The sequence below is a fragment of the Saimiri boliviensis genome, chromosome 12 (genome assembly GCF_048565385.1).
Source record: "Saimiri boliviensis isolate mSaiBol1 chromosome 12, mSaiBol1.pri, whole genome shotgun sequence".
Lineage (NCBI taxonomy): Eukaryota > Metazoa > Chordata > Mammalia > Primates > Cebidae > Saimiri > Saimiri boliviensis.
This window is the reverse complement of record NC_133460.1, coordinates 81,819,659-81,842,748: the sequence shown is the minus strand read 5'-3', so window position 1 is coordinate 81,842,748 and position 23,090 is coordinate 81,819,659. Positions and strand designations below refer to the sequence as shown.

General features: G+C 49.8%; 1 protein-coding gene across 1 annotated transcript in view; it reads left to right on the top strand.

Annotated features, from left to right (window-relative positions):
• Nucleotides 1-23,090, top strand: part of SLIT1 (slit guidance ligand 1) — a 191,464-nt gene that overhangs the window by 17,601 nt on the left and 150,773 nt on the right. The window contains exons 2-4 of the mRNA XM_003922342.4: nt 4,585-4,656; nt 6,027-6,098; nt 12,273-12,344. Of these exons, the coding sequence (XP_003922391.1) occupies nt 4,585-4,656; nt 6,027-6,098; nt 12,273-12,344 (216 nt within the window). The remainder of the gene's footprint in view (nt 1-4,584; nt 4,657-6,026; nt 6,099-12,272; nt 12,345-23,090) is intronic.

The following is a 23,090-nucleotide window of genomic DNA, read 5'->3' as shown; positions in this document are numbered from 1 at the left end:
GCTTACTGGGGGAGGGGGCTCCATGGGAACATTGAGAACCTCCTATTGGAGGAATCAGATGCGGCAGAAGAATGTCCTCCTAGCCTTATTCTAGCAACCTCTGCTCAGGGGAAGTGGCTGGCTGTGAACTTGATCCTGGGGGGTGAGAGGGTGGCTTAGCCAGTGGAGGTCACTTTCTCAGGCTAAGTGGCAATAATGCCTCCTTAGGCAGCAGCCCTCAGACCTGGGAGCTTAGTGAGAGCTCGCAGGCTTCAGGCTGGGGCGAGGGGCTCTTTCCTGAGAGGAGGCATCAAGCTCTGCATTAGAGAGCAAGGCTGATGGTGGCAGGCTGGGGTGGGCTTGGGCCTCTTTGGACATTCTGGCCTGGAAGCAGGACCTCAAGGGAGAGGCTGTGCCTGCCTCGCTGTCTGTGCCAGTGTCTTTCCCCCTGGCGCATCTTTAGTCTTGTGCAGTTGTGGAGTGGGGTATAGGAAGTAAGGAGGAGGGGCTGGACCCAGGAATGCACCCCTGCACCTGCACTGTGGGGGCTGGTACAAAAGGGTGAGCAGAGAGGTGTGCTAACGGGCTGTTATCAGAATGTCCCTTCCACCTCTGCCCCACCTTAGTGGGATTTCCATCCTCGGGGATTCTTGAGTTCCATTTTGGGTCCTGCCTTGTTCAGATAAGTCAGTGTTTGTCTTTGCCTCAGTTTTGTCATCTGTGAAATGGGAATAATTGTCATAGTCAATTGCTTTTGTTGCCATGAAAAGGAATGAGTGATGAATGATATGTAAAACTAGTCAGATTTTTCATGACCTTTGACCAAGTAATTCCTTTTGCAGGAATGTATTCCTCCCAAATGCCCATCAAGCTTTATGAAATATTGTTTATAACTGGACAATATCTAAACAGCGCAGGGATTCCAGTCACAGGGAATCAGGGAGGGAGTGGTCCAGTAACTTGATATATCCAAATGAAGGGACACTTGCTGGCCAATCGGAATCTTAAGCGGAGAACACACAGGGTATGAGGTTGTAGAAGGAGGGGTAACATGTATGTCTCATTCATCCTCTTATCTTCAGAACCTTGCAAAAACGCTTTGCACATAGTAAGTATTCCATAAACATTTGTTGACTTATCTGAACTATATAAAAATTGTATTAAAAAAAAACAGGCTTGAGGGCGAATATCTCAGAACATTAACGGGAGTGATTTCTTAGTGATGGGATTATGTATGACTTTTTAAAATTTTTTTGGGAAATTGAAAAATATTCAGTAATATGCATAGTACTTCTTTTTAAATGCAATAATTTTTATTTATATGTTGACTATTATGGATATTTTATGTTGGATATTATGTTGGTTTGTAAAGACATAGGTGTCTTTAAAAAGATGAAAACATTGCAGAAAAGTATAAAAAAGAAACTAAGGTCACCTTGAGTCCTACCACTCAGCCGTGACAGCAGCCATTACAAATGTGGCATGAAGCCCCCAGCTCATTCTGTGTTCATTCGTATACATGTATTCCTGTGTGTGTGTTTATGTGTTTCCACATAAGCAGTGTATTAGTCCGTTCTCATGTTGCTAATAAAGACATACCCGAGACTGGGTAATTCATAAAGAGGTTTAATTGACTCACCGTTCCGCAGGGCTGGGGAGGTCTCAGGAAACTTACGATCATGACAGAGGGGGAAGCAAACACACCCTTCTTCACATGGCAGCAGCAAGGAGAAGTGCAGGAGAACTGCCCTTTATGAAACCATCAGATCTCATGAGACTCATTCACTCTCAGGAGAACGGCCTGGGAAAGATCTGCCTAGATGATTCAATTACCTTCCACCAAGCCCCTCCCATGACACATGGGGATCATGGGAACTACAGTTCAAGATGAAATTTGAGTGGGCACACAGCGAAACCGTATCAAGCAGGTTCATAGAAAAGGGTTGTCTTGTGACCTTTTCCCACATTCTGTGTCATGCACAATTTTTGTTGTCAAGACAAATAGAACCGTACAATTTTTTTTTTTTTTTTTTTTTTTTGAGACGGAGTTTCGCTCTTGTTACCCAGGCTGGAGTGCAATGGCGCGATCTCGGCTCACCGCAACCTCCGCCTCCTGGGTTCAGGCAATTCTCCTGCCTCAGCCTCCTGAGCAGCTGGGATTACAGGCACGTGCCACCATGCCCAGCTAATTTTTTGTATTTTTAGTAGAGACGGGGTTTCACCATGTTGACCAGGTTGGTCTTGATCTCTTGACCTCGTGATCCACCCGCCTCAGACTCCCAAAGTGCTGGGATTACAGGCTTGAGCCACCGCGCCTGGCCAGAACCGTACAATTTTAAATGGCCGCATGGTATTCAGTTTTGCACATGTGCTGAGTTCAACCAAGCAAGGCTTTACTAGCATCTGGTTAAGTTGTTTAAGATTGTTGCTCTTATAATCATTGCTGACATATTTTTATAATAGGAAAAACAACCACCAAAAATGCCTTGTGGTTTTAGGTTTGGGGATAAACATTTCAGCGCAAAGAAAACCAGCCCTGCTTGGGAAGAGAACCACTTTTAAAGGGCTTCATGATGACATTCTCAGTGTTTGAAGAAAGGCCAGGGTGCAGAGGGAGCAGGCTGGGGTACAACACAGTGGGGCTGTTTCTGGAAATAATATTAAGTTCATTGAAATACAATCTTTACATTGAGCAGAGCCATCTCATTCGGAGAAGGTGTCCTTGCGGCAGGGAGGCAGCTCAGTCCGGGCTCTCATCAGTGGCTGTGTTAGCATGGAAAGGCCTCAGGCCCTTCTGAGAAATCCTGTTAGGAAAGCGATGAGGAAGGAGCAGGGAATGAGTTTTTGCAGCTGCTTCTGAGGATCAGGAGCCAGGCCCAAGGGAAGGGCATCGGGAAGATGTGTTGAGTGTTAAGACAGCCTGACCTGGTAGAAAAAGCCTGGGCCAGCAGGTCAGATGGCCATGGGTTCAGATCCCTGCTCTGTCAATTACCAGCAGGTGACCTCGGGAAAACACCTAGCCTCTCAGAGCCACTTTCATCTGAAGGATGAATATGGTTTTACCACTTTCTTGCATTGTGGGAGGGTGTGTGTAATGCCTGGATCCTGGACGATGCAGAAAAGGAATCCGTGTGTTGTTGATCTTAGTGGAAGCAACCCTAGAACGTCACCCAGACCGAACACTTTCTAAACACCTGGAGGACAGAGACTTTGTTTCTCAAAGTAGCTTGGCCTTGGGTTGAGCTCATGGCTACACCCAGAACTTTTGACAAAAGTTGGCTAAGTGAGAAGACTGGGCTGCAGGTGAACATGGAGCGTGTGTGTGTGTGTGTGTGTGTGTGTGCATGTGTGAGCATGCATGTGCCCATGTGCATGCCTGTGCATGTGAGTGTATTGGGGTAGGTCCAGTTAGGTTGCTGCAAAGCACACTGGTGACAGTGTTAAGGAAGAGGAGGAGGCAAGCGGGGAGCTGCCCCAGGGAGACAGATGCCACAGGGAACAGCTGGAGTGAGGCCTGAGGGAGATTCTGCTGTGTGGGGCTCCATGAGGAGACTCTGGGGTGGGGAGAGCCTCACTCCTGGGATGGCCTGCTTTGGTGAGACCGAGTGAGGCTAGGTTGGGCAGACAGCTCTTTAGGTGGGTCCAAGGTGGCCTTGGAAGGAAGGAGGGGCCAGACAGCCCAGCATGGGGGAGAGGAGGAGCTGTCGGTCTGGCCCGAGGAGCCCAGTGACGGTAGGGGAGGGGCTCGCTTCCTGGCCTGCCCTCCTGCTCACTGCTGCACGACTGGCCTCCTGGCAGGGCCCCATCCTCCCCACCCAGAGCCTCCTCCTGCCCCGGTTTCTCCTCTGTTTGCACTCTCCGGCCTTCTGTGATCCCCATCCCTGCTTCCCACAGCTCCCAACTCTCTGCCTGTCTGCTGTCCGCTTCGACCCTCAGCTACTCCAGGCCTGATGCAGTGTGGTCCTTGGGGCGCGTCTGCTCCCTCCCTGTCGTCGTGTGCAGTTCTTCCCTGTCTTGTGGGTTTCAGCTTGCGTCCCGCTTCCTCAGTCCTTTAAAACTGCATTGCCCTCCCTGCTCTCTCCTGCTTAGATGCGGACAGCTCACAGGAGCCAGTGCCACTAGATGATAACACTGGTGTCCCCATGGGGGCCTTTTGCAAGCGCAGGCGATGCCCTTTACTTGCTTATACCTCTGCTAACCCTATGAGGTAGACACAGTTGTTGCCCCCATTTTATAGATAAGGAAACTGAGGTTCAGCGAGGATTCTGCCTGAATAGCCTCTCTCCTTGACTAGTTTCCAGATTCCTCCCTGGGTGAATGTCTCATCTCCAACTAGACTGAGCTGCATCAGGGCGGAAACCACATTTTTGGAAACCATAGCACTCCCAGCGGTGCATCCTGCACCTAAGGCTCCAGTTGGTTGGATGTCTGCTGGGTAGAGGGCCCAGCTTGTTGGGCCTTGATACAGACTCAACTCACAGAAGCCCCCAATCCCACTGATGAGATGACTGGCGAGCCAGGCGGGGAGGGCGCCTGGAGCAGAGACCCTGGCCTGGGGGCCCCCCTGGGTCACCTCACTGCTTCCTTCTCTCCTTCCTCCTCCAGGGAACTCAATGGCAACAACATCACTCGGATCCATAAGAATGACTTTGCAGGGCTCAAGCAGCTGCGGGTGCTGTGAGTATGGGGCGCTCCCTCCCATCTCACCCCCAAGAATGTCACGGAGGTCCTGGGCAGGGCCCTGGCTGTGGGTGGTAGGGTGGTGGGCTGGCTGGGCTGCTCCACTGTGGAGTGAGTCTTGGCAAGACATCCTGAGGGGTGTCGGGTGGGGTGATGTTGAGTCTTGAGTCTGAACTCATCATCAGGTCCATCGCCCTGTGCTCCAGGGGAGTGCAAGGGTCCTAGGACCTCATTCTTTCAGAACTCCCAGCTCCGCAGTTCTGAGAGTTTCTGGAGGATCAGGGACCTCATGAGCAATCGTCTCTGAGGTCAGAGCTGATGGGTCACTGGGCAGGGATCTGCTCCAGAACCCCCGACCTCTGCCTTCCCAGGCTCTGGGAGTCCCTTCTGACTCCCAGACTCTGTCTGCTGTGGGAAGCCCATCCTCTCTCCCGGGATTCTCCTCCTCTCTGCCCCCAGGCCTCCAGCAGGCGCTTCTCACACTTCAGGCTTTTGGAAACAAAGCAGAGAGAGGGAAGTGCCTGGTGGCGGCTCCCTCTGCCCTGCCCCCATCATCATCTGAGGCCCATGCAGGGGCACGCAAGCCACCTGCTCATGGGTGGAGAGGGACAGATGCAGGGGGACAAACATACTTGACTATCTCAAAAGTTATCATGCAACAGTCAATCTGTTGGTGAGAAATGCTGCCCCACCAGCTGGATGCTCTGGGTTTCAGGGCACGTTGGCGGCCAGGGGACGCAGAGTCCCACAGAGCCAGGTGGTTTGATTGGCGTGGGTACCCCACTCTTTTCTTCAGCAATGGGGCCAGGCAGGGTGGGGTGCAGGCAGAGAGGGTATTATCTGCAAATTGTAGAGTGTGTTGCTGCCTGTGTGGGCTCTGCCCACTTGGCACAGGCTCCCCTCCCCCTGATACTGGCTAGTCCCCCTGCTCTGTCCCTTGGACACAGGCCTTCAGGGCCCCAAGAGGCCAGGGCACGCGCGCCAGCAGCTCAAGCCAGCCTGAGCTGCCTGCTGCTGGGCCCGGCTCCCTGGAGCCTGACTGGAGCTGAGACCTGGTGCTTGGGTACCCCGTGGACTTCTGCCCTGGCAGGCAGCTTTGGAGGGTCGTGGGGCTGCAAGTGGGTTTTGTGGTGAGGTAAGATGCCGAGAGCCTGAGGAGCCCGTGTTGGGGAATTTGCAAAGGTGTGAGGAAATTGTGTCGGCTCCGGCCAGGCGTGGGCCTGTGTGAGGCTTGGGCATGGCTCCTATCTCACTCCCTTGCCAACACTGCCCTGGCAGAGTTTGCCTCTGCCCCTCTGTCGTGCCCACTGCTTCTAGCAGCCTTTGTCTCACACCCTGTAGCTGTCCTTGTCTCTTTGCTTCCCCAGGCAGCTGATGGAGAACCAGATTGGAGCAGTGGAACGTGGGGCTTTTGATGACATGAAGGAGCTGGAGCGGCTGTGAGTCCTGGTGGGGTGCAGGCTGGAGGGCGGGGCACTGGCAAGAGAGGGAGCTGGCAGGCTAAGCTGCTGCTGGGGATGAGGGGTGCTTAGGGGAGGGGACCCCATGCCCAGCCTGCCTGCGTCAGGTGAAGGAGCCAGGAGTAGCTGCAGCTGTGAAAGTGGTCACAGGGCATGGTCACAAAGACACCTGGGGTGGGTCCCCACCCCATGTTCTCAATGCAACTGTCCCTGTTATTTTTCGCTGAACATACATGATGGCTAAATGTTTACAGAGGAAGTGAAATTTCTTCCTGTCATCTCATCCTGGCATAACCACTGTCCATTGATTTGTGTGTCCTTAAAGGAAGCCTTGACGTGCCAAGGGAACCCATCGGGGAAGCCCCTGGGGATTGGTGTCTTAGGTGCACAGGGCCACACAGTACAGAAATGGGAAGGCGGAGGCCTGTTCTGATTCACATGGTTTATCGCCAAACAGGGCTTTTAAGTTCGAAAATGGGTCTCGATCAATTCTTGCATTTCAGTTTGGCAACAATGACAAAAAGGAACACGGTGGGGTGAGGTGGGGTGGGGGACGGGCACTCATTTCACCGCGGTCGTCAGTCTTGCCCTTCTGCAAAGGGGTTTGTCTGCAGGTGTTAAGAGTCCTTGCAGCTGTGTCCTTAAAGAAAAAAAAAAGAGTACTAAAGTTCATGCTCTGAACCAGAAAGTCTATTTTATTTTAAAGAAATAATCAGAGACATGGCTAAAAATTGTAACTCAGGGTATTAATCGCACATCATTTATTTGTTTACTTATTTTTGAGATGGAGTCTTGCTATGTCTATCAGGCTGGAGTGGCATGATTTTAGCTACTGCAACCCCCGCCTCTGGGTTCAAGCGACTCTCCTGCCTCAGCCTCCCAAGTAGCTGGGACTACAGGAACACGCCACCACACTTGGCTAATTGTTTTTGCATTTTTAGTAGAGACAGGGTTTTACCACGTTGGCCAGGGTGGTCTTGGTCTCTTGACCTCATGATCTGCCTCTCAAAGTGCTGGGATTACACAGGCATGAGCCACTGTGCCCTGCCATTGCACATTATTTAAATAGAAAAAAATTGGAAACCCATTCTAGTGGACACATAAGATATAAAATTACATTTTTGAAGAACAGTTAAGGCCACGGGAATGTGCTGAAAATACAATGTTAAGTGGAAAAGGTAAAACATGACAACTGTATTACTAAAATCAATTTGCATGTGGATAGAATACAGGAGGAAGAAGACAATTGGAACCACTAAATCTCATTATAGTGAGTGGTGAATTATTGGTAACTTTAATCTTATTATTTGTGTTTTTCTCTTTTAATGGGTTTTCTTATGACACATTGATAATTATGATTATAGCTATCACCACTCTATGCCAGGCCCCCAGGTAATCTCTTTGCCCTATAGTATCTCATTTAATCCTTAAAACAACACTGCTCTAAGTGGAATTTCACAGATGAGAAACAGAGGTGCACAGAGGTTAAGTCACTTGTCCCTAATTGTGCAGAAGGGAGGACTAGAACCCGGATCATGTTGCCTTCAAAGTCTGAGCTTTTAATGAAGATGACCTGATACCTCACCTTTCATTTTTATATTAAAGAAAATAAGATATTGAGCCGGGCGCGGTGGCTCAAGCCTGTAATCCCAGCTCTTTGGGAGGCCGAGGCGGGTGGATCACGAGGTCGAGAGATCGAGACCATCCTGGTCAACATGGTGAAACCCCGTCTCTACTAAAAATACAAAAAACTAGCTGGGCGTGGTGGCGCATGCCTGTAATCCCAGCTACTCAGGAGGCTGAGGCAGGAGAATTGCCTGAGCCCGGGAGGCGGAGGTTGCGGTGAGCCGAGATCGCGCCATTGCACTCCAGCCTGGGTAACGAGAGCTAAACTCCGTCTCAAAAAAAAAAAAAAAAAAAAAGAAAAAAAGAAAATAAGATATTGAATAAAAGGGAAAGAATATGATTGCCTCATTGCCCTCCCACAGCCTGAACGAAAGCAAGGCGATCTTTCTTTTGAGTTCCTCATCCAGGCCGAAAACGAAATGATGAGAAGCCCACAGCTAGACTGGATGTCAAATGCTGCACTTGTTTTCTTCAAAAGACTTAGAACAAGAGAGGATAAAACAAAAAAACAAACAAAAAACTAAAAAAAATAATAAAAAAAAAACAAACAAAAACAAATAAAAGACTTAGAACAAAATACATGTTAATGACCTGCCTATGAGGGGCTGATTTGGACCTGACCCATCCTGGCTCCACCTCTGGTGCTGGGAAGGAGGGGAGAAGGAGAGGGGTCTGGGGGGCGGTCAAGACACGACCCCAGTGGTGAGTGGTGACTTTAGCCCTGCAGGCACCTTCCTGAGTGGTCAGTTCAGTGGCTGCCCCCTGAGTTGGTGGAGACCAGTGGTGCATCAGTTAATCATAAAAGGTGATTAAAGTGCAGAGTCATTTAAAAAAACCACATATTCTGGCCAGGTGCAGTGGCTCACACCTGTAATCCCAGCCTTTTGGGAGAATGAGGTGGGTGGATCACTTGAGGTCAGGAGTTGGAGACCAGCCTGGCTAACATGGCGAAACCGCCGTCTCTACTAAAAATACAAAAATTAGCTGGGCACAGTGGCACGTGCCTGTCACCCCAGCTACTCGGGAGGCTGAGGCAGGAGAATCGCTTGAACTCAGGAGGCAGAGGTTGCGGTGAGCCAAGATCATGCCACTGCACTTCAGCCTGGACGGCAGAGCAAGACTCTGTCTCAAAACAAAACAAAACAAAAAACCTACACATTCCTTAGAAATTCCATTTTATGTTAAAACATATAAGTGTGCATTTCCTCCTCCTCCTTTTTTTGGCCAGGGTCTTTCTCTGGTGTGAAACACTGGAGTTCTTTCTGTGTTGTTTGCCTCGCCTAAACCCACACATATACCTTGTTTACGATTTTTGGTTTTGGTTTCTGGAAGGTGGAGTGAGATTTTCCAAAGGGCCTTGGGAGCAATCTCGGGGAGAATTCCTGATTTTTATAATGACACCCACCTCCGATCTACCACCCATCTTTAACTTAATTTAACAGCCCTTTATAATTAGCAGCTTCCCTTTCATCAAACCTTTCTAAAGCATTCCACTTTGTTTTCATAGAGATGACTTTTTTCCACTAGCAGTTCATTCATTTATGTAATAGTTAATTAAATTACATAGTTAGAATGACAAATACCTCTGGCATAAACAGGTTTGGGAGTGGACATAACTGGTTCTTGTAAGCAGTTACAAACTTCAGTGTAGATGCAGCAGTGTGCAGCTGAGCTGGCCGCGAGGGATCAGGACATGGTGGCCTCAGTGGGTCTGCAGCTGGGAAGGAGTGGAATGTGCCCGGTCACGCTGGGAGACGGCCTGGCACTGTACCATGGCCAAGATCATACCATGGGAGCAGCCCATGGGGAGTAGAGGAAGGCAAGCTTCAGGATCCCACATCTACCACCCAGGAATGGCTTGAGTGACTCACTTACCTGTTGGCATTCCTCTTCTCTCATTTTTCAAAGATGGGTAACTCAACAAAGTCAGCAAACCTATCTTGGGCACCTGTGAAGAGCCAAGCCACATGGCGAGGTGGTGGCAGGAAACCTTTGGTGGGGGGGTGGGTTGTTGGAAGTCGGGAGGGTGAGTGCATGACTGCAAAGTGCTGTTGTCACTTTGAAAAGAAAGAGGCTTTACACTCTGCTTTCCTGCCCACGATCAGGTAATAGCTATAATGCATTTGCACCGGTGCCTGGCACCTAGTAAGAGCTGATGATGACGGTAGCCACGACTACTGTTATTCTCAGCAATCTGCATGTCCCTCGCCATGTGGGGTCCTTTAGTGTCCTGTAATTTTCCATTTTAAGCTAGGTATTGAATTCCTTTTCCTCCTAAATAATTTTCAGAAGCAGAAGCTAGAAAAATGAGAAAGTCTTGGGGGTGGGGGGGAAACAAAATGAAAAACAGTGGTTACCAGACAGTGTAAATACAGGATTAATATACTGGACCAAGGATAAGAAATTTGGAGCTATCTGATGTCTACTTCTATTGCTTTAAGGATTGTACTGATTTTTGTTCCCCCCAAGGCAATGAAGTGTTTCCCTTGGAGCCTGCCCTGAAAAGTAAACTTCCTATGGGTGCGGTGGCTCATGCCTGTAATCCCAGCACTTTGGGAAGTTGAGGCAGGTGGATCATGAGATCAGGAGTTCGAGACCAGCCTGGCCAATGTGGTGAAACCCTGTCTCTACTAAAAATGCAAAAATTAGCTGGGCATGGTCATGTGCGCCTATAATCCCAGCTACTCGGGAGACTGAGGCAGGAGGATCGCTTGAACCTGGGAGGCGGTGGTTGCAGTGAGCCAAGATTGTGCCATTGCACTCCAGCCTGGGCAACAGAGTGAGACTCTGTCTCAAAAATAAACTTCCAGTGGGTCTCTGAATGTTGACTTAATTGTCTGTACCATGGGGAACATGACTGTGCCCCGTGTGGTGGAGATGGCCTTTCTCACATATTAGATGAAGGATGACCTTCTAGGAGATAACCACAGACCAATTACTGCTGGCTACATGGGAGTAATATTTTCTCCTTCCCTCTGGAAGAAAGCTTTTGGCTGAGATGATTTATCATATAGTTGTCCTTTGGTATCTACGGGGGATTGGTTCTAAGACCCCTCAGACCTCCCTAGGGCTACAGGCCTGAGCTACGATGCCCAGCTAATTATTTTGTATTTTTTGTAGAGATGAGGTTTCTTTTTGTTACGCAGGCAAATCTCAAGTCCTGGCCTTGAGCAATCCTCCCACTTGGCCTCCCCAAGTGCTGGGATTACAGGCATGAGCCACTTGAGCATGCTTTTTAAAAAAATTTTTTATTTTTTGAAACAGGGTCTCACTCTGTTACCTGGGCTGGAGTACACTGGCATGATCTCATCTCACTGTACCCTTCACCTTCCAGGTTCAAGTGGTTTTCCCACCTCAGCCTCCCGAGTAGCTGGAATTACAGGTGCACACCACCATGCCTGGCTAAGCATGCATTTTTATTAATGATAAAAATAATCAGCCAGGCTTGGTGGCTCATGCCTGTAATCTCAGCACTTGGGAGGCCGAGGTGGGCGGATCACAATGTCAGGAGTTCTAGACCAGCCTGGCCAACATGGTGAAACCCTGTCTCTACTAAAAATACAAAAATTAGCTGGGTGTGATGGTGCACTCCTGTAATCCCAGCTACTCAGGATGCTGAGGCAGGAGAATTGCTTGAACCCAGGAGGCAGGGGTTACAGCGAGCCAAGATCATACCACTACACTGTAGCCTGGGCAACAGAGCAAGACTCCGTCTAAAAAAAAAAAATCAATAAAGCTATTTTCTTTCTTTTTTTCCTTTGAGACAGAGTTTTGCTCTGTCGCTCAGGCTGGAGGGCAGTTGCGCAGTCCCGGCTCTCTGCAACCTCCATCTCCCAGGTTCAAGTGATTCTCCTGCTTCAGCCTCCTGAGTAGCTGGGATTACAGGCACCTGCCACCATGCCTGGCTTATTTCTGTATTTGTAGTAGAGACGGGGTTTCACCATGTTGGCCATGCTGATCTCTAACTCCTGACCTCAGGTGATCCGCCAACCTCAGTCTCGGAAAGTGCTGGGATTACGGTCATGAGCCACTGCCGCTGGCCGCTATTTTCGTTTTGAAAAAAAGACCCAAAGCAAACAATGAAAAGAAAGTGAAACCTCTGTTGAGCCAAATGTGGATGAAACTGGGGCTTTGTGGCCATTAGGGCATGTCTCCCATTTCAAGTGTAGTCAGGTTTCCAACTCACAGAGGGAGATGGCGTTAGAATCAGTGCCTTATAAACCACACAGGGCTTGCAGATGTGAAGTGATGATGACGATGGCTATGGGAAGAAAGAGCGGAAGGAGAGGTGCTGGTGAGGGCTTCCACACTCTGTTCCTATCCTCCCCATGTGCTGGGTGGTGGAATCTTCACTTTACAAATGAGGAACTGAGGCCCAGAGAAGGTAATTTCCCTGGGATGTCACACATACCCTGTTAGGATTTGAACACTGGGCCTTCTGCCTCTGAATCCATCTGGCACTTTCTGAGAAGTCCTTTGGATTTCCTGGCCGTCTAGGTGATTTACAATTCTTCTTCTCTTTTTTAGGCGACTGAACCGAAACCAGCTGCACATGTTACCGGAACTGCTATTCCAGAACAACCAGGCTTTGTCAAGACTGTGAGTGACTCTATGTGGCCAGAAAGTTCCCTCTGTGGTTTCGTCTTTCACCCTGTGGGAGGCACAGTGTTTGGTCAGTGGGGCCTGGATGTTCCCATGACCTTGACCCTCCTCCCCTGGCAGGAACGGTCCAGGACATCGAAGGCCAGGCCCTTTCTGCAGGAGGGTGCTGTGCAGGGTATTTCTCCATGGCAAGCACTTGGAAGAACCTGCAGTTCATCCAGACTTGTGGGCTGCTGCTGGCGGTGTGGGTACAAGGGTGTTCTGTAGGCAGGCATGCTTATGGACGGCGATGCCAGCCTTTACAGGGGGTCATTCTTACCCGTCTCTCACCACACCTTTGATAACCTGCAGGGAGCTGAATATTTGTTCATTCAGTTAAACCCTTCTTGAACCTATTTCTATTTCCAGCTCTTTCTACCTTTTAGGGTCATGAGGTCTGTAAGGTTATTAACCACGGCATAAAGTTGTATTTTTATTTGCTGTCAATATTTCCTTCAAGTTTAAAGGATGGTTGCTAATTCTGCTGCACCATGATTTGCCACATGTGTCTGTAATTTTTCTACCATATATTTCATTTTATGGGATCTTGGGTTGGGCAAGCCCTTTGAGATTATCTAAGGTATCTCTTCTGCAATCTCTTGGCATATGGTCCTGCAGTCTTTGTTTGGCTACCTCTAGTGATGGAGAGCTCACCACCTCTGCAGACAATCAATTCTATCAGTGGACAAATAAGTAAATTAGAAAAATTTGTTACTTTGGGCCCTAAATCTGCTCTCCAATAACTTATATTTTTCTTATCTTTGCTTTCTCTAACGACCTAGCTTTTGGAGGGCTGTCAGGTTTTTGAATTTTGAGTTGGGAGGTTTTTTAATTCCCTTCATTGTTGTCTTTAATAACCTTAAGAACCACTGGCGGGGCCTTCTGCATGCCTGGCAAGGCACTGCTGGTTCATCCCTGAAGGAGACCACACCTAGGTAGAGAAAGGGGTAATAAGCAATGTAGGTAAGACTGAGGGGTGTGGGTTGGGTGGGAGGTGGCAACCTGTGGTTACCTGAGTGCTAAGGGGTATGACCATCGGCTCCTAGAATCTGGGGCTGGATTTTGTCTCCTCCGATTAAACACAGCTAGTTCTTTCCACCTGTCATGATTTCTAGACCTCTCTCCCTAAGCCCAGTGATCTCCAGAATTTGTTGTTGATCTTACCTTCAAACTTTTATTTATTTATTTATTTTTGAGATGAGATGTTGCTCTGTCACCCAGGCTGGGTACAGTGGCACGATCTTGGCTCACTGCAGCCTCAACCTTCTGGGCTCAAGGAATCCTCTCACCTCAGCCTCCAGAGTAGCTGGGACTACAGGTGTGCACTGCCATGCCTGGCTAATTTTTTAAATTTTTTGCAGAAATGGGATTTTGCCATGTTGTGCAGGCTGGTCTCAAACTCCTGGGCTCAAGTGAGCCACCAGCCTCAGCTTTCCGCAGTGCTGGGATTACAGGTGTGAGCCACTGTGCCTGGCCAAGCTTTTGTCTTTACAGTGGAACTCTAATTTTCAGTCTGTTCAAATGGTCTCTCTGATCACTTCCTGTTGCTTCCTCCTCCTGGCCCGGAGACCACTCCACAGCAACCCTTAGTGATGCTGTCTTTTGCTGGTCTTTGCCACCACCCTTGGGCTTGAGTTGGGCCTTCTCCAGTTTTCCTGTAACTGGTAGGTTGGCCAATCCATTCTGTGCCAGACACACACAGTGGGTGCTTAATTTTTCCCTATGTGACTGTGAAAGGCGGAAGATTCTTTCCAGCAGGTGCATCCATAGTGATGTCTGTTGAGCCTGAGGGCCATGCACTGGTCTGTGTGGGCCGTGCTGTTGCTGGCCACATGCAAGCAGCTGGCCTTGCCCTGTCTTGGCCCCAGCAGCTCCTGTTTTCTCTCTGCTGACTTGCAAGTGTTATCACAGCTCTACCTTTCTGCAAAAATTGGTCTTGAACATCTTTTCTCTTGGTCTCAATTCTGCAATTCTTTTCCTCTCCTGAGTCCTCTTAACTTTTCAAGCTTTTGCTGTCACTCTCCTGGCCTGATCTGCCTACTTGGGTCCCTTCTCCTTCCCACGTTGATCTGCTGTCCTGCACCTTGCAGGGATCAAGGCGTATGTTACTGCACAGTTGCCTCCAAGCCCTGGGTGCCCACTTCCGGTCTCCCTGATTGATTTTAAAATCTCTGAGACCCATGACGTGAATCTGAATCCACCAACTTCAAGTCCTTTACTTGAGATCATCTCCCGCCGTATTCATTTTTAGGGGGGAGCTGACTTCTTTTGTCATGACCTTCCACCAGCCCTTGGGGGTAAAGGAGAGCTCTGTGGGGGACTCCCTCCCTCCTTTACTCAAGTCCACCCTTCTCTAGGGACATTGGTGCCTTGCACACCCCTGTGTTCCTTCCTGAGGAAAGTGACAAATTGGCTGCCTTCTTGGTCTGTGTCTGGGAAACTTGCATTCCCCGCTGGAATGAAAGGTGGCCTGGAAGCAGAAAGTCGAGGGTCAGGTGGTCCTGGGCTCTTCAAGGCATAACGCTAGGTGGTTTCATTGTTCAGAGCCTGTTTCTCTTACCCATACATGGTAGGGCTAGCCGGAGTCTGAACTGGGACCGTGCATGGTGCGCAACCAAGCCTGCAGCCGGCCCACAGCAGACGTTCATCCATCGTGCCCCTGATAACTCAGGGTGAGCAAATAGCTCCTGGGCGAAGTTGGTGCTCCTGTGCTTGATGTCTTGTCTGACACATGTGGCTGTGAGGCAAGCAATATCTCCCAGTGTTACTGCCAGCAAGGCAGCTTGGAAAGAGGAAGTGACTTCCCGAGAGTCAGGATGAAGCCCTCTGACTCCTAGCCCTGCCCTCTTCATGGTTTCATATTTTACAGGAGTCCTAGAGGAAAGGACATCTATATTTTAATGAGTATTAAATAACCAGATTCTATAACCAAAGGCTGGCACAAGGAGATTCATTCAAGGAGCAGAAAGCCATGGCAGAGGACGGCAGTCTGTGTGACACCTGCTGTTGGCACCCTATGGGGCTGGGAGGCAGAGGCCTCCAGACACATTGGATATCCTCATTGCAGTGGTCCCAGGCCAGCTACTTTGGGGAAGGGGTGGTTGGCAGCCAACAGAGGGACTTCCAGAAGGGGAGTGGAAGTCTTGGTGGCCCTTTGGGGGATGTTTCTAGGCTCTAGAGCCAGAACTTCTCCCTAACACTTACTGCCTTTTCTTTCGAAGAATCAGCTTCTTAACTCTTGGCATCCAGGAGCATAGCAGGATTTGGGTGAAGGGAGACTCTTCTTTAGCTCTTCCCTTGACATTTCTTTCTTTTTCTTTTTTTTTTTGTGATGGAGTTTCGCTCTTGTTACCCAGGCTGGAGTGCAATGGCGCGATCTCGGCTCACCGCAACCTCCGCCTCTTGGGTTCAAGCAATTCTCCTGCCTCAGCCTCCTGAGTAGCTGGGATTACAGGCACACACCACCACGCCCAGCTAATTTTTGGTATTTTTAGTAGAGACGGGGTTTCACCATGTTGACCAGGATGGTCTCGATCTCTTGACCTTGTGATCCACCCGCCTCGGCCTCCCAAAGTGCTGGGATTACAGGCGTGAGCCACCGCGCCCGGCCCCTTGACATTTCTTAACCTCATCTGTAAGCAAGGCATGCAAACTGGGAGGACTCCTGCAGGGCTCTGGCAGGACTCCCACGCAGCGTGCCCTGCTTCGTTTGCATTGAAGCCAAGGCATTGGTGGCCTCCAGGTCAGGCCATCTCAAAATGGGCACTGTCTTGGGGAAATGATTCAACAAACTTTATTCATCTGGTTGTCCTGGTATCTGGGCTCACTGGGTTTTTCACCTTGGAGATGGTTATAGGGAAGGATACAGGAGCAAGCGTTTTGTTTTGTTTTGTTTTGAGACGGAGTTTTGCTCTTGTTGCCCAGGCTGGAGTGCAATCGTGTAATCTCGGCTCACCACAACCTCTGCCTTCCAGGTTCAAGTGATTCTCTTGCCTCAGTCTCCTGAGTAGCTGGGATTTCAGGCATGTGCCACCATGCCTGGCTAATTTTGTATTTTTAGTAGAGATGGGGTTTCTCCATGTTGATCAGGCTGGTCTTGAACTCCTGACCTCAGGTGATCTGCCCACCTTGGCCTCCCAAAGTGCTGGGATTATAGGTGTGAGCCACCATGCCCAGCCAGGAACAAGTGTTTAAAATCTACTTGTTAATATTCTTCTAATATTATGCTTTCCACACATGCCCCCCCACCCCACCCCATTCTATTGACCTGAGTACCTGACATTCTACGGTATCTCTGTTAACTCCCCTAGTCGATCTGGCCAAGGAGTTCTCAGCACGCTTGGTTCCAGAAACAGAATATCCTGCCAGCTGGTGATAGTAAAGGTGGAGGTGGGGTTTTATAGGGGCACAGCTGGCAGGCTCGGAGGCTCCTAGAACAGGAGGTGAGGTCCAGCTGGCCCTCCCAGGGACCAGCACTGAGATGTGAGGGCCGTTTCTAGTTCTTTCTGAATACCCACCTTATCGTCCTGCTCTTCCCTGCAAACCAGTGTGCTGGGCTCATCAGCAGCATCTCAGTTCCATCATGACTCGGGTCAGCCATGCTGCCAACTCACCTCCTTCCTGTGACCTGGGAGCTCCGATCCACACAGTGTCTCAGCCCTCAGCTCCAGATTTCTGGAAGAAAGAATCCGATTGGCCCGTCTTAGGTTAAGAGGTCACCCTAGGCCAGTGAGCTGTGGGGGGCTTGTGGGATCCGCTGGGGCAGTGATGCTATGGTGCCTGTCCTGCCTCGAGAGCTGGAGGTGGGACCTATTCCCTTAAAAGGCCGTGCCCGGCATTCCTGGTCTCTCACCTGTTGACCTCCCCTTTGCTTTGGAGGATCTGTTACTAATCCTTCCCATCTGGAGCAAATTAAGGACTTTCATGCACAGTCTGTTATGCTAAATCAGCATGAAAATGGGTTTGAGAGAGACCAAATGTGCAGGGTAAGGCATGGTCACCCACGTCTATAGGTGGTGGCTCAGCCTACGTTTCGGTTGATTTTGTCTGTGTGGCCTCCAGAAGTTAAAATCCTGCTAGGGGTTATTCTGCACTAGTATTTCCCCTGGTGTGTGGGGTTAGTCTGTCCACTTCTTTCCTATGCAGAATCTATGACTCAGACAAGTGATTTGCCTTGGACCACAGAGCAGCTTGATGATAGGCTTGGAATGAGACACCAAGCCTTCCAGGGACTCTCAAGAGCCTGAAAATGACCTAGGAATTTCATATTTGGGGATCTGCCCTAGGGAAATAGTGAAACATGAGCACAGACATGTTCATTGCCGTATTATTTAGAATATTGAAATATAGAATAATAAAAAGAACATGGAAATAACATACATGTCCAACATTGGGGGCATGAAGAAGTAAATGATGATGCATCTACTTGATGGAATATTTATAGTCATCAAAAATGGCCTTTATGAAAGATGTCAAGTAATGCAGATATATGTGTTTGCTATCAAAAGCCAGGATTCCGCATGGCATTGACAATATGACCACTCAATAAATCACTCATTTAGAAAATGAGATGAAAATGCAAGAAAAAATGCCTGGAAAATGCCAGCGGGGATTGTCTGTGGGTGGCTTTTTCCTCTTCTGTTTCCCAGATGTTCCCTAAGAAGCATGTGTTTTATGCTTATGGTGGGAAACCTCCCGGTTTTAAAATAAGAACTGAAAAGCCCCTGTGGTCTGAGGTGAAGGGAAGGGCCGTGATGCGATGCTGCAGTGCTGCCTTTACGCAGCCTGTTTGCTCTTCTATGAGATACAGATAAGGGCGGGCTGCCTCAAGGGGCTGACGTGAGGATTAAAGAGAGCTATGACACTCTCCTGTGTCAGACGTGAATAGTGTGGCACGCCGGAGGTACCCAGGAAATAATGTCAAGTGAGTCCACGTTGGGGCTGCTTTGGAGGGTGGTGCAGCCCTGGGGTGATCTGCTCCTGGATCTGTGTTCCGTGTTGATGCCAGCTTCCCCATCCCTTGTGGCAGCTCAGCCTCACCACTCTTAACTCACAACCATCCCTTCATTTTGCAGGGGCCTTCTTCCAACAGTTTTTTTTTTTTTTTTTTTTTCTCGAGGGGCTTAGGTGCCCCTGCAGAGATGCCCTGAGGCTGTGGAGGGGGGCTGGCATGTGCGGGCAGGAGGGCCTTGGCCCTGGCACAGTGCCTGGGCTGAGGATGTGGGGGATCTGCCTTCTGTCCTCTTGGGCACTTTCCTGAGCAGGCTGGGAAGGGGGAATGTGGAGCAAGTAGGTGGTGCTTCCCTGGAGTCGTTTCTCGGTGCCCCAAAATTCCAGATGCATTCCGCACTTCCTCAGAGATGCCCCATTGCGGGTGGGCCTGGGGCTCTGCACAGCAGCACTCACACCTCTTCAGAAAAAAGCACGACCCCTCCCCTCCCCACTGCAGAAGTGAGCCTGTCCCACGACATCCTTCACTGCCACACTTTCCTGTCACCTTGGGGCCTCATGAAAGGTCTCAGGGACTGCAGTCATCATAGTGACAGTTAGAAAGAATGCAAGGTTATTGTGTGCCAGGCTCATGCTGAGCAACTTACAAATATACCTGATTTCATCATCAGAACATCTCTGTGAGGTCAGCATGTCCCACATTTTACAGATGAAGAAATGCAAGCTCAGGGGGCATGTGACACACCCAAGGGGCTAAGCCAAATGTGAACCTGTCTGTCTGACAGTAAAGCTCATCCTTACATAGCACCCCTCACCTGCCTCACCCACGTACCTCCTCCACCCATCCATCCATCCACCCATCTGTCCATCCACCTAGTTATCAACCACTGCTCTTCACCTCCCATCTACCCTCCCACCATCTACCAACCCATCAGTCAACCCAGCCATCTCTCTCCCTACTCCTGACCTATCCCTCCATCTCCCATCCCCTCCCATCCATTCTCACATCCAGCACTGACTACCCACCCACCACCTGCCTATTCATCCACTCTTTCACCCCCACCCATAAGCCCTCCCCCCCCAACTTATTCATTTACCAACCTATCTATAAACCCAGACACTCTTCTATACGCCAATTCCTCCCTACCTTCCTCCACCCCTTTATTTACTCCTCCTCACCTTCCATCTGCTACTCACCCACCCACTGATCCAATGGTTCCTGAGGGTCTCCTGTGGGCCAGGCTCTGTGTTGGGTACTATGAACCCTTGGAGTGCTGTCTGTGTAAGATGGATAGGGAGGTGGTGGCCTCTCAGTAGGTGACAGGTCTATCATCAGTGCTCTTTGAGAGCAGCTGGCCACCCTCTGACCTACCAGCAGGTTGGAGCAGGTGGGGGCAGGTAGTGTACTGGCTGGACCTATATCTCTTGTAGGGGCAGGTATACCCGGGTAGCAGGTTACCTGGGTTTGGGGGTCAGCTCCATCACCTGACAGTGATCCCTCAGAGGATGTGGTGATGTTGCTTTCATGAACACACACAGGTGTTAAGTTGAGGGCTAGAGGGATATGCTGGAAACCTGATTGTTTCTTACAGCACCGAAACTCAGTCTTTATCAGGTTTGGATGGGGAGCGGGCTGTCTGCCCACCACGCATGCCGCCACCTTGGCCTCTGATCTGGGGTGGATCTCCGCTGCCGTGCCACCCTGCTCTGGCTGATCCCCTCCTCATCCAGAAGCCGCTTCTAGAAGCCCAGTTCCTCTGGGGTTCCTTTTAGCCTTGAAACCAATATGTGTCCCGACAAGATTGACCTTTTGTGTCTCTGCTGGGCCTGGAAGGGGTGGGGGTGGGTGATTAAGGGCAGCCCAGGGCATTTATCTCCCCTTATTTATATCCCTGCTGTAAGGACCACCATAACTCATTAACAGGGCCCTGGTGGGTGGAGAGGCGTGGATGTGAGATTCACAGGAGTCCCGTTGAAGAATGCCTGACCCTATCGACCCTGTCTCAAGCTGGGTTTAATTAAACTGTCAGCACTGGTCAGAAGAACAAAGCTTCCCTTCCCGTCTGGGTCCCCAGCCTCCATCAGAGGCAGGAGGGCATTCTCTGCTGAAATGAAGAGCTGTTAAAAATGGATCTGTCTTGCCTCTGAGGGAAATTACCCGAAGCAGGAAGGTGACCTCGCTATTGTGATGCGTCCGTGCCAGGCAGTAGAGCAGCAAAACTGAGCCAGCCGTGCCTGAGACAGCAGCACACGAGGAACGGGGCTCCCAGCTGCCCCTCCCCAGCCAGAGCCTACTTCTTGCAGGAGCTCCCTGGTGACTCCTTACAACACGGTCTATCACTCCTTAGACGTCCCTTTTCCCAGAAAGGAGTTTCACCAGCTTTGTCCTTCGAGATAGTAAGATGTTCCTGGCATGAATGGTAAAAAGGAGCTTCCTTGGTTAGACGGTTTGGGGAAGAGATGGGCTAAGCAGAGTCCTGCATCAAGGACTGTTCAGCCCGTTTCTGTGGAGTGTTAGGTCTCCCAAACATATCTGACCGTGAATCTCAAAAAATTTATTTTTTTCAGGGAATATCTTTCAGCATCTCATGGGCCTAGCATTAAGTAACTTTCGGAAGTCTCAGGCAGTAAGAATCAGAGCCGAGATTGGAACCCAGGCCCACCTGACCCCAAACCCACTTACTCACTTTCTGTCAGTCCTTGAACTAGAGTATGATTGAGTTGTCTCAGTGGGGAATTTATTAAAATTCAGATTTCCAGGGTCACGCTCCTCAGAGATTCTGAATCAGTCTGTGGAACGGCCCACGAATCGGCATCATCATCATCAGCCCCCCTTTATCTGGCTCATACTTGGGAAGCCTTGCTCCCCAGCAGGCGTGGTGAGTCTTAGGAGGGGCTTCCTGACGGGTAAAGCTCCTCTTTGCTTCTGCCCTGCCTGGTTGGCTGTGAGAGCCATGCTAAGTAAGCAAAGCCTCCGAGCACAGAGGCTTCGCCTCCTGCAGCCACGCAGAGAACAATTTGAGGATTATGAGTTGGCAATTACGGAGCACTCTGGATTTTCGAAGTGCTTTCCAATCATTAAATCTGTGCCTGCTGTCAAGGCTCAAGTGAAAGAGGCGAGCGTCCCACTGGGCCGGCACGGGAGTCTCCGGGAAGAGGGCAGCCGGCCTGAGATTGACATCCCGCACGCCAGAGCCGGCTGATGCGCCCAGCGTGGATGAAGTGTCCTAGACACAGCCCTGGTGCTCCGGCTGTGGGCTTTGAATCTGGCTCTGCCCCCGCTGGCTAAGAACCACACAGGCTTTTACAAATTTGAACAGCCGAGGGAGCCCAGGGCCTGAAGGAAGGCCGTGGAGGGGGGAGGGGCAAGAGGTCAGTGGGTATCCCCAGAGGATGCCTGGCAAACGCGGGATGCCCTGCATTTACAGGGGCTCAAAGGCATAAAAAGCCACTGGTCCTCTCCTACAGCATTACAAAAATCAGTATGAGACAAACAGAATTTGTGTAAGCATTGAGGAGATTCTGAATAGAGAGGCATGCATGCAGGAGCGCGCTCTTATGAATAACTTTTAGGGAGGTGAGGATTTTAGAAAAATCATTTCAAAAATTATGCAAATATTTTTCAATTAAAACATTAAAAATTTCTTTGAAATACAATTTTAAAATACAAAAATAATCTTGCTAGAGAGTGAACATTTGAAAAATAGAGAAAAGCAAAGAAAGATAGGTGATAAGAGATTTAGTTTTCCAGTTAAATAAGGCATTTAAAGCTGATTGAGCTAACATGCAAATTTTTTTTTTTCTTTCTTCAAATAGCTTTATTTCCATTTGGTCCAAGGCTTGTTCGGGTAGTTAGAAAGCTGCCTAGTGGCTGGAGGGAGAGGCTTAGGGAGAAGCCCTGTTATTTTGCAAGGGCCCTTCAGAAGTCGCTGGGCTCAGTACGCTCTTCGTCAAGCTTGAGACAGCCTTTCGAAGAGGTCCTGGCCCAGCCCAGCCTGCGGGTCAGCCAGCCTGCGGAGGTTGGTCAGGTGATCACCCATCTTCTTGATGATTTTCACTTCTTCATCTAGGAAGTGACTCTCCAGGAAGTTACAGAGATGGGGGTCTGTGCAGGCAGAATGCAGGGCATGAAGATCCAAAAGGGCCTGGTTCAGACTTTTCTCCAGGGCCATGGCAGCTTCCATGATGTCCAGGGTTTTACCCTACTCATCTTAAGTTGGCTTCTTGATATCCTGGAAGAGAGTGCGGCCGCCACGCAGGTTTTGCCCTCACGCTTCTCCTTGGCCAATTCGTGGAAGAAGTGGCTCACGCCTTCCAGAGCCACATCATCGCAATCAAAATAGTAGCCCAGAGAGAGAGGTGGGTGTAGGAGGCCTGCGGGTACGCATGGACCAGGCGGTCGACAGCTGCCTCCACGTCGGTGGAATAATTCTGATGAATCTGGGAGCTCATGGCTGGTCAGTAAAAAGGAGCTAACCACAAAAACGGTGTTAGCAGGTCCCCAGAAGCAGGAGATGGCGAGAAGATGGTCCCGGAGGTTGCAAGCAGAGAGGAAATCGGAGGGCGGTTGGAGGCTGGAAGAAAGCGTCCCCGGGATCTGTTCCTCCAAACACTAAGCAAGAGACAGATCCGTGGGACCGCCAAAGTGCTAACATGCAAAATTTTAAAAAAATAAAGTTTAGGCCGGGCATGGTGGCTCACACTTACAATCCCAACACTTCGGGAAGGCTGAGATGGGAGAATTGCTTGAGGCCA